Source organism: Durio zibethinus, chromosome 5 (assembly GCF_047325235.1).
Source record: "Durio zibethinus cultivar Kanyao isolate XHJ-2024 chromosome 5, ASM4732523v1, whole genome shotgun sequence".
NCBI classification, from domain to species: domain Eukaryota; kingdom Viridiplantae; phylum Streptophyta; class Magnoliopsida; order Malvales; family Malvaceae; genus Durio; species Durio zibethinus.
Window position 1 is genome coordinate 24476269 of NC_143166.1, and position 11933 is coordinate 24488201.

Here is an 11933-nt window from a genome sequence, read left to right on the forward strand (position 1 = left end):
AAATTTTGATAAAAGAAGTTAAAAAGCGAGAGATTTCGAAAACCTTTTTACTACAATGAATAATTTTGATTGCATTACATGCATTGTATTTAGAGCACTCAGTACATGCATCCATGAACAGTTTTAATAAGGATAGAGACTTTCTATTTCTTAATGAAAAATAAGATCAAACAAAAGATTTCAAAAGAGAAAAATTTACTTGTTCAAAGATGAGAACTCGATTTGAAGAACATATGAGATTTTAAAGTTGTTAAGCCTCTGTTGAGAGGAGCTTTTCTAAGATAAGAATTTTTTAAATTGTTGAGCCTCTGCTAAGAGGAGCTTTTTCAAGATAAGTTTTTTAAGTTGTAGAGCCTCTGCTAAGAATAGCCCTTTTCAAGATGATTTTTAAAGTTATTGAGCCTTTACTGAAATGAGCTTTTCCAAAATGAAAATTTTAAAAGCTGTTGAGCCACTACTCAGAAGAGCTTTTCCAAAATGAAAATTCTTAAAGTTATTAAGCCTCTGCTGAGATGAGCTTTTTTCAAAATAAAAATTTTAAAAGTTGTTGAGCCTCTACTAAGAAGAGCCTTTTAAATTTTCAAAAATATCGATTGAACCTCTGTTTATAGGAGCCCTTTTCAAAAAAACAAAAAAATAAAAAATTTATGATCAATATTTTTTTCTTTTAGAACAAAATGGTTATTTGTTTGTCTTTGCCTTATTCCTGATTCTCAGAAATAGGCAAAGAAGGGTAACTGTAAACATCATTTTTTAAATTATTATTATTATTATTATTATTTATTTAATTTTTTTTATTTTTGTTTTCTTTTTTTTCTTTCTTATTTCTTTCCTTATTTCTTTTTCCTTTTTCTTCTTTTTTATCTGATTCAAGTTGACTAAGCATAAGTGCATTAAATGCATTCTCCCTAAAATCCAAAACCACCACCGATAGCCACCAACACTAGCCAACGTGTGAATATCAACTTATCACGCCAGTTAAAAAAATAAGACTCGAATCCCTAAAGATCTGAGATTTGAATCCCAACAAACTCTATCATCAGATTCAGAGAGGAGGCCCATTTGATTGCTTGCTTCTGTTCAATTATAATCGGGACGACGCGTGGCAGGCATGGTGATTACTTTATTCATTATTTAGTCAACTTCAAAGCCAAAGTAATTGTTCTTTTAAGGCGTGACCGACCCTTGTACACGTGCCATTTTATATTTTCCCCTTTCTTTTCTGGTGCTTATTCTCATTTCCCGTGTAGTTTCCTTGTACTTTTTATTGCATAAGTTTATGAATTACTGCCACTTATCATCTCGTCATTTTTTTCAAACCTTCATTAATAAAGGTCATTAGTTTGATTTCGAACTTTACCTGAACTTCATTCCTCTTCGATGATTGATCTCTCATCTATGATTTCAAAGACGATCGATTTAATTCATTCAAAATTTTATTATTGAAACACTTTTTGTAAGTACGAAGCCTTTGACAAAAAATTATTCCTATTCTACTAATTGAGCAAACACAATAAGAGAGGTACTACTTCCTTACCAATACATTGATTACATTAACCGAATAAAATCCATTGGGAAATGAAATGGGTTTCATTTGATTTTTTTTTTTTTTTTTCCTTTTTGCGACTAAACAGATTCCCGAGAGCTGATTAGGTACCAGCCTAGAAATTTGGATGCGAGAAGTGCTGAAGACGTAAAGGAAGCGACATATCAGTAGAATAATAGTGCTGATGACTTAAAGGAAGCGACATATGCATGAGAATATAAGCAGATCGTCTTCAAACACTGCATCGCGAATATCTCCGTAAAGACATCTACAAAGTTAAATCAAGAACAAGCAGAATCAATGACCGGTGCGTTACGTTACTTTCATGAAACTCGATATAATTATTTTCAGTAAAAAACTCAAACGCACCCAAACTCGATTCTAGCATTGACGAGCCCAAAGGGAAGACCACCTGAGTGTGAGAGCAAGTGAAAAACAACCTGAACTTTGACGTCTCATTTGAAAATTGCCAAAATATATTGCACAGATCATCCATTTGTCTAAAGTCTAAATATATTTCAATCCGGAGATATAATGCTGTCTAGATATTAAATACTGGCCCAGGGAATAAATAATTCCTAAAAACCCCAAAACCCTAATCTTAGTCAAATCCGTTATTAAGATGGAAGCCAGATTTAGGGGCAATGTTAGCAGTGGTATCGAATCTGTCTGCTTTGAGTAACTCCATACAAACCGGTTGAACAGGATGTGGCTCGGGAAGGTAAGAATCAGGAGGGTTAGATTCTTGACTGCAAAGAACCAACCAGGACCCCCAATTTCAATGTCCCACCCAGCATTTCCATGCCATACTTCTTCCAGTATGCTATATAGTGTGGTCAAAACCAAATAGACTGATATGACCACTATAACAGGGAAATATCTTTGCTTGTCCCCAAATCCAGCAACAAAATCAGAGTCCTGGTTGAGCAGCAGTAATATAGGAGCCAGGAAGAATATTGCCTGATTTGATCCACCAGTGAGATTGACATTGAGGATCAGGCATATGGCAAAGCACATCACAGTAGCAACGTTACCAACCGCGGGCATCCATGCCCCTTCAGCAGCCATCCTTTTAATTGTGAAGGTTGGCACAGCAGAGGCACGGCGTTGTTGCATGAACCTCATTCGTGGTGGTAATGCCGCACAATTGCTTTGAACAGACTGATTGTGTCTAACTGCACCCCTCTCAAGAGTCTTTTCCTGTATAAGTGATGCAAGTTCGTATTTTATTTCCAAAGCTATAAGCATAAAGATTGCTGCATACAGACCAAGAAGAGATGTCCTTGCCCCCTCAACAGCCAATAGAGTTGTAAGCTTCCTGTCTTCCTCACCGTTGCCCCCAAATTCATTATCTCCAAGGAAGCTTTTAATTCTCACTTGACCTTCTAATAGGTAAGTCACAGGAAATAGAGCCACAAGGAGGGCAAACACCCATGGTAGGAGCTTTGTGCTGGAGGCAGATGGAAAATGGGTGAAGATCACAAAAACAGATGCACAAACCATTGTTACAATGATGAGGGCATGAAGGACAGCAGCCTGAAGGAAAAACTCAGCAGATATATAAACACCAAGAGCAATACCCATTGCAATGGAGTAAAATGCTCTCAACTCTACAATGTACTTAATGGGTATGATGGACGTCATAGCAGCTAAAGTGAGAAGAATTGCCAATATAAGGAGCCAAGAGGGCCAACTAGGTTTTGATGCCATGAAGCCATATATGGAAATATCATCAGCAGACTGACGTGCAGCTTTGATTAGGTCGGATCGATAAGTCCATGTTAATGGAATTGGTGGCTGCATTAGGATAAACAGGAGACCTGTTGCCACCACCAATACAATGCATCGCTTTGCAGACTGCATAATCATGACAGGAAAATAATCTAAGTACGATCATTTTTTGTGAAAAAAAAAAAAAACCTTTGTGATACATTACTTAAATACATTTCATTTGAAGCACAAAACAACCATCATTTCTCATTTGAGTTTATGCATCAACTAAGCACTACATCAACTATGATATTCAATTCCACAAGATAAAAGCATGTGTCGAATAGTTTAATTTGCCTGCTCAGTTATTAGTTAGAAGGTGGGTCTTTTAGAGCATCAGGAGTAGAGAAGGTATCAAAAGCATGACTGAGTCGTTAAACACCATTTCTAGTTAAATGAAACAGGATTCTTTCTATGGATAATATCTTAAAAGGATATTTCATGACAAAAAATAACTTAAACAATATAAGGGAAAGCAACAGAAAACGTATCCATACCATGACATGAGAGAAATGTAGAGCAACTATGGCTATACAAGCCAATCCTATCAAAAGAATACAAAAGCCTAGAAGTAAACCATCAGACGGGGGTCTACCATTCCACCATTGTAATGCTTCAAAAATTGTTTCACGGCAAAACCAGACTGATAATGCAACCACTGCAGCATGTGCATAGCCTTGCCAGGCTTTCATCTTTGATGCTGTTCTTGACTTATCCCTTCAAATTTTATAAATTGAACGCAAAGAAAAAACACTGCTTTCATCTCAATGTAACAATTAACGAGAGAGAGAGAGAAAGAGAGAGAGAGAGAGAGTGCCTACCTGTAAAGAAGCAATGGAGGCGAAATAGCCAACAAAAGGACAGCAGATACCCACACAACAGACTTTGATGTAATAAACAACACAGCCAGCTTCGAGGAATACAGACAAGTCAAAATCCAAACAGCCTTGGGTCCAATTCGATGATCCACAAATAGTCTTCGCACAAGTGCAAAGCCAACCAATGTCGTCAGGATGACCATGTAGCTTGGATACATTACATCATCATCCAATCCATAATAGTATATGCTTGAGTAACTGAAAAACCGATTCTCAATGTAGCATAGAAGCAATGCATGGCTGATTAAACCAACTTCAGTCAAAAAATGAAGTTTCGGAGGAAGAAGGGCTAAACCAGGAACAACCATGGCTAGAAGAACATCCAAAACAAGTAGTTTACAAAAGGATTTCAAGGACATGCCTGCCAACCATATATTTAGATCCCAGCAATTATGTAGCACAAACCACATGACCATCAAGCTCCCAAGCACAACAAAGGCAAAATAAGATTGAAGGCTCTTCTTTGTAAAGAAATGAGCCAAGTAAAAGCCAGCAACTGAAGGTAATGGAATAAACTGCAAAACAAGGTACAAATATCACTAAAACTTCTGGACATTTAAATAAGAGTTCCTTTCTTTTCCCATCTGTCTTTTGACAAAAATTCATTATATTAGCAAATATTAAAGAGAGATCTAAATATTAGTCGTAAACTCAACATTCAACACTATATGGCATATTTTTTTATTCTGGAAAAAGTAAAATAGTTTTATTAATAAATGAAGTTGAAATACAAATTTCAACAAAAAGATATCCCAAAGCATAGCCAATATGAACCAACCCAAAAAGGACAACTCCAATTATGGTACATCATACCTAACAAATAATTAAATAATTCAAATCTAATGAGGCTAAAACAATCAGGTAACAAGAAGAGAGCCCATCGTAGGCATTCTGTCAAGCATCCATAGAGCATAAACGACAACTCATTAAAAATGCACACACTATTTGCAGCTATCCCCAAGAAAATAGCCAACTTCACCCTTCGATATCAACTATGTTGCCTCATAGAACCAACCTCCAAGGAGTCGCCATTCTGGAATTAAATCCAAGCTACCAAATTTTCAGTGCAATTCACACCAGCATTTACAAGCCGACCTCATTTATCAAAACACACAGACAAAACAATAAAAAAAAAAGGTGGTTGTTCTCACTTTCACATCAATTAAACATGGTAGATGAACTTATGGTTCAAAAAAGGCCCCAAGGATCTATGAAATATGGACATGGCTCTAACCTTCACGTATTCGTGTCGAATAGGTGTCTGTATCAAACATGTGTATGACAAAGCCAAATACGTACTAGACACTGTCGGATATGCAAGAAAAATAAAAAATATCGTATATAGACGGAAATAGGAGGGCCACCGCAATGAAAGGGTAAAAAACTCTCTGTTATTGGTGGCGAAGATACAAAATAATGTCATTGATTGCTAACCAGAGAAATAGAAGAGAAGAGAGAGAAAATTGAGAACAAAACTATCTTCCTTTTTATGGCCTTAGATGGAGCTGAACTATGTGGGTGAGACTCTATTTAGTGATGAAAAGTTGGAGAGAAGATAATCCATGGAAGAAGTCGAAGGAGATGAGCCATTGTTTTGTTCAATAAGGCAATTCAAATTGCCACAATGTTAGAAAGAAAGAGAATAGTGTCTATAAAATGGATGGAACTTGGGTATAATATGGGGTTGGGTCAAATGGGTTTTTGGTTGGATGGCTTAAAATTTTAGTGTAATAACTTTTGAGTTTATAAGAATATCAGGCCAAGTTTATTTATAATATCCAATGCAATTATAAAATAACATAGAAATTTTATAACAACAAAATATTTTCTAGAAGTAAATTTTAGATATTTTTAAAATAATTTTATTGCACGTTCAAAATTAATAAAATTACATAATATTTATGCATATTTATATATTTATTATATTTTAATTCCCATATAGCTTTTGTGTTTTGTCCTAATTTTTTGGAAATTACCTGTGCCCGTGTCCATGCTTCCTAGCCAAGGACTTGATGAATGATACCAAGTACATTCCATATTTATATATTTATTATATTTTAATTCCCGTTTTGTGTCTTGTCCTAATTTTTTGCAAATTGGCCATGCCCATGTCCGTGTTTGTGTCCATGCTTCCTAGCCAAGGATACTTGATGAATGATACTTCATACATTCCATAGATGTTCTAGGAAGTCAATCATCTGCACTCAATTATATCTTGCTGCCAACAGCCTTTGAAAGTCCTCTTTCGGATTTAGTAACATCTGCTGCACTTCCCCAGAAATTTAACAAGAAAGCCAATTGTGAATATTGTTGAAAGAAGCATGGGATGATCTACAATCTAGTAAGCATGGAAACAGACACAAGAAAAGGGGACCAAACGAGACGATCAAGGCGATACGACAATTTTTAAAAAATTAGGATATGACATGAAAGGATACAACAATTAAAAATAACAAAGTATATATATTATGTAAGTTTATTAATTTAAAATTAATTATAACCAACATGCAGTAAAATTCTTTCAAAATACATAAAATTCACATAAATATTTTGTTATTACAAAATTTTAAGGTAATTTTATAATTGTATTGGATTATTATAAATAAATGTGGTCCAATAATTTTATAAGCTCAAAATGTAATTTCCTAATAAGGTATTAAGCCATCCAATAAAAAAAACATATGACCCAACCCAAAATATATTATTCTCAAGTGCCATCGAATTTATAAACACATTTTGTTTCTTTCTTTTTAAATGATGTGCAGGTTGGTTGCCAGGTTGAACAAAACAACTCATCTCCTGCCACTTCTTTCTTGCATCATCCTCTCACCAACCTCTTCTCACTAATTGTAGTCTCACCCCATTAGATAGACCCCATCTGAGGCCACAAGAAAAGGAAGATTGTTTTTTTTTTCTCAATTTCCCTCCTTACTATTATTTCTTTGCTCAGTAAATAGTGACACAAACCTTTTATATCCTTACCTCCATAAGCAAGAATATTTTCACCCTTCGTTGTCATGTCTACACCACATCCTTCATGTGACCATGCCATGCCTAAAATAACAGCTTTGTTTTCAATTTTTTTGGACATATCCAACAGTATCCAACACATATCCAGCATTTCAAATGCTTGTCTAAACCAGACATATAGTCGAAATGAATACGTGGAGGTCGGAGTTGTGTCAATGCTTCATAGTCTATTATCAAAGAATATCTTACTCAACTACCTAACAGCCCTAGGCATGAAAAGCATTGATACCACTAATTCTATGTGTGGATATTATAAAATTCAAAATCAAACATGGGAACAAGGGGTGCATACAGTTCAATTCCGATTCAGATATTCAAAATTTTTTTAACCAAATCTCACTATTCAGTTTTTTAATTTCACAAACTGAATCTGAACTGCACATTGTAAAAATCAAATGGAGAACCACCAAATATCTAGAAACGATTACAGTTAAACCTGGATTTTTTTTATAAAGAATTTTCTTATGAATTCTTCTTTGAGAAAAAGTAACATACCTTACTCAAATTTTAAAAATTCAATAAGAATGCAAAGCCTAAATTAAAAATATTGAGAATAATATAAAACCAAAGAGATTTGCAAAAAATACAATACACAAGAATATATAGATATTTTTAGATCTCTCACAGCTTCATGAATAGATTTGGATCATTAAATCTAAGTTTTGGAGTTGTGGAGAGACAAATATGAGAATAAACATGAAGAAAATGATAAGAAAAATAAATTAAAAAAAAAAAAAAGAAGAACAAAGAGAGAATGTGATCAGAATAAACTGGATGTGCTCTGTGCAAATGAAATAGAAGAAGGTAAGGAGAGAGAATATGAAACATATATACCAAATTCAAAGACTTTTCATGAAAAACAAAGTGTTAATTTTGACACTATATATATTTTTAGTTAAAAGAGCTACCCATTCTGATGATGATGAGTGAATGACATAACTTTAAAGTCTTCATGCTTTGAAAAATGCAATTCATGTGACCAGAGCAATAAATTACCATTAAATAATAGTTTATTGTAAGCAGCCTTCAGAGTTTTCAAGGGGAGGTTTTTTCTATCAAAGGCATTTTATGAAGATTTCTTTTAAATTATTCATGTAACGTGTGGTTTGATTGGGGTTACTATGGTTTTCATATTGAAATCCAAAATCAAATGCAAACCTTGGTTATTTATTTTAAAAACTGAAACCAAATTTATATAAAAGCCCGATCAGAATTGAACCAAATGACTTCAAATTGATTCAGTTTTCAGTTTATTTGCTCAGCCGTAATGGGAATCAGTTCCTTTTCATTCTATATGACCTAGCTAGTGAATTTGTTACACAAACTTTGCGTATGGCACATTGAATCTTGCCTTTAGCAGCTAGCAACAATGCTAGTAGCTAAGTTTGCTCCGTAACTAACCACATGCAAATCGCTTGTGTAGATTGACAGCCACTATTGATGTTACTGATGGCTAGTGCCAAATTTAGTAGGTTCTTTCCAAAGTTGACCAATACTATAATATTTCCATATATTTTCACAGGAATAACCGGCACATTTATGTGTACAGGGTATATATTTTAAAAAATACCTGTCATACACGAAATTGCTACAAAAAATCCAGTAGAATGAGTAATCACTGAATTTTAACTATATTATCTTCTTATGCCAAGGCAAAGTTCTGCAATAGAGTTTCTACGTTCCACAAGCAAGTTCACACTCAGCATACCGGCTTAAATTTCAAATGCTATACAAATTTTCTGTTACGCTAGTCCAAGAACATATTAGGAGCTAACATACAAAATGAAACATGAGCCAGTAGGCAAAACAAGTAAAGAAAAATAACCTAGCAATGACAAAGTAGCACTTCAATAAAAACAAAAAATAATTACCATATATCATGATCGTGCACAGAACAGTAATCAAGCGAATTCGTTTGAAATAAGGCAAAGAAAGAAACAAAAACATACCAGTATTGGAAATCCAACCACAATGGCCCCAGCAGCACTGACAACAACAGCCAAAGAAGTGAAGGCCAAAACGCTAAATGCATCCGATATCATTCCCAGTGCATAAGAACCAGCTCCAGCAGCCCCTCCAAGCATTGTAGTAGTAACAAGAAGATAATTTATGGGTGGTGGCACCTGAATGTACCTCCCAAACGAACGAAACACAACTCTAATCTCAAGGCAAATCACAACAACAACCAATGTAATTGCACCATTGACTAACTGTATGCTACGCAGCTGGTGAGCATTTTTCGTGACCCACCACAATGCCCCTCTTGTTGAAGCATATAATTGGAATAAGAAAGGAATAAAGAAAAGAAGAAACAAATCACTGACAGAAGCAGCCGACGAGAACATCACCTTGTAATGCGATGCGATATGGAAAATGAGAGGAAAAAACAGTAAATTCAAAGTATGGAGACAACTCTCGAGTGGACCAAGAATCAAATTATCATCAGGAATCTCTCCACCATGATACTTTACTTCTTGTTTAGTTTTAAAAGAAGAAACTCTAGGAATTGCGAAAACCCAATAGAAAACGCAATTGAAAGCCATTAGATAGTAAGAGGCATTGTTCATACCTACAGCGGAGACGGTAGCCCAAGTGAAGATTGAAGAAGCGGCAAAAGGAACGCAGGCGAAGAGGAGCCGCTCCAAATCTAGGACAATCGACGGGTTTTCAATTTGAATCCACTTGAACTGAAGCGAAGCCCACACGCCAATAAGGAAGTTCGTTTCGGCGCAGAGAAAGGCGGCGACGATGGAGAGAGGAGAGGAATTGAAAGAGTAGTAAAGAGACGCGCTGAAGAAGAAAGCGATCTGAGCGGCGAGTAGAGAGAACCAAACGCCAAAGAAAGCGCCGGATTTAAAGTTGAGCGAATCGATGATGTAAGTGATCATAAGTCCTAGGGTTAGGGTTGCAATGACGGGGGCTCCGCCGAGGTCGAAAAGGAATACGGCACAAGGGACGAGAGCGATGGCGAGACGGGCGTTGTGAGCGAAAGAGGAAGGAGAGAACCGGGAGTTCTTGAGAGATCGAGAGGAAGAAGGGGAGGATCGGTCAGAGTTGAAACTGGAGATAGGGTTGGGGTCGGGGTCGGGTTCGGGTTCGGAGGCGGAGTAATGGGAAGAAGCATCGTTGAAGGAAGATAATGAAGGGGCGCTTATTGACGATGAGATGTAGGGTCGGAAGGAGCGGGGTTGGAGCGCCGGCGGCATCATTTTCAAAGGAATATGAGAGGGCAGATCGAGTACGGTCTGATCCAAGTATAAACGTGGCGCTACGTTATGGGCAACCTGAAGAAAATACAGGGGAAAAGAGGAGAGAGATCACTGTTCACACTGCGCAGCGGTTCATTTTTGTGTTTGGACAGGGGAGGAACGGGAACCGTTGGATTGGGAATTAGCAAGTAAAAGTTAAGGTGATAACCTATGCTAACTGGATCCGTGGGCATTCAGTGAGAGTTGACAATTTGTAAATCCGACAGGATTTTACTGTTGTAAATGGAAAAGTCTACATCCAAACTTGCAAGACTATAGATTTCATTGACTTTCGTAGTTGTATTACAGTTATTGTTTATAGCGTTTTGGGTGAAGGTGACTTGGTCGATAAGTTAGAAGACAACTTTGTCGGTGTAAATGAATAGATAATGAATCGTTTTGTAAATATATTTTATTTTTATTTATTTATATTTATTTATTAAGTTTAATAAATAATATTGAATAATATTTTTATATTTATTTGTTAAATAAATTAAATATGAATGGAGATATATTTGATTTATTAATATTTGTAAATAAATTTTTTTAAAATTTTTTTAAAATTTGTTTGTTTATTATTAATTGATTATTTATTTATTTATTATTCGTTTATAATAATATTAATAAAATTATATTTTTATTTTATACTTTAATTTTATTTTAAAATTTATTTATATTCATTTGAATTAATTTATATTCGTTCAAGATTTGTTTATTTAAATTTGTTTAGTTATAGTTTATTTGTTATTTATAAATATGTTTGTTTAATATGTTTATGAACATACTTATTCAGTATTCAACGAATCTCTTTAATTTAATTAAACCGAATGCAAACATTTTACTACTTAAAACAAATCGAACATAAATGAACAAAACAATTTTATTATTGAACATTGATTGAACTTAAACACTTTTAAAAATAAACGAACAAGTCATAAATATATGTATGTTTGTTTATATTTGATTCATTTACAATTTTGAACAAATTGAGATTAATCTTGATATATAGTAAGAAAAACACGAGTAAAAATATCGTAATTTGTTTTTTAGGACAAACTTCGATGCTAAAGTTGACAAAATGTGGGGTATTAGAGTTTTGGAGGAAAAAGATGAGTCATAAAGAGTACTAAGAAAGCTTAAAGATTAAAGATTTAGAACAATGTACTTGAATTTTTTTTTTATCTTATATATGATACGTGAGCGATAACAAGACCAAAATAAATGATAGCTGATGAGAATTTTATGTGAAGCTCAAGAAAAGTTTAGTTGGATAAGCATTGTTGCATTTAATGATTTTAACAAGTTGAATTATTTTAAGGTAATGTATTGACAAAACGTTAGTGGAAGTAGTTAGATAAGCTATCTCTATGGACGAAGAAGTCCTGGTAAGCGACTAATTCAAGGGTGAGCCTATATGGTGGTAAGGTGCTTAGGCGTCGACCTTCCTTAGTAATGGGTGGC

General features: G+C 34.8%; 1 protein-coding gene across 1 annotated transcript; it reads right to left on the reverse strand.

Annotated features, from left to right (window-relative positions):
* Positions 1–1975: 1975 nt before the first annotated feature.
* On the reverse strand, positions 1976–10499 carry LOC111281907 (uncharacterized). The gene is made up of 4 exons (XM_022869707.2): positions 9174–10499; positions 4138–4709; positions 3814–4033; positions 1976–3403 (listed from the first exon to the last, which is right to left on the reverse strand). Exons 1-4 carry the CDS (start codon positions 10431–10433, stop codon positions 2054–2056), a joined length of 3402 nt encoding a protein of 1133 aa, XP_022725442.2. The 5' UTR covers positions 10434–10499; the 3' UTR covers positions 1976–2053.
* Between the last annotated feature and the right edge of the window lie 1434 nt (positions 10500–11933).

Bases quoted from the DNA above. Each gene is read 5' to 3' on its own strand.
- LOC111281907 (XM_022869707.2), bottom strand. From the start codon at position 10,433: ATGATGCCGCCGGCGCTCCAACCCCGCTCCTTCCGACCCTACATCTCA. The intron at 4,710-9,173 runs GTATGTTTTTGT...CTTGTTTTGCAG, and splicing joins TGGTTGGATTTCCAATACTG to TTTATTCCATTACCTTCAGT. The intron at 3,404-3,813 runs GTATGGATACGT...ATGATTATGCAG, and splicing joins TACATTTCTCTCATGTCATG to TCTGCAAAGCGATGCATTGT.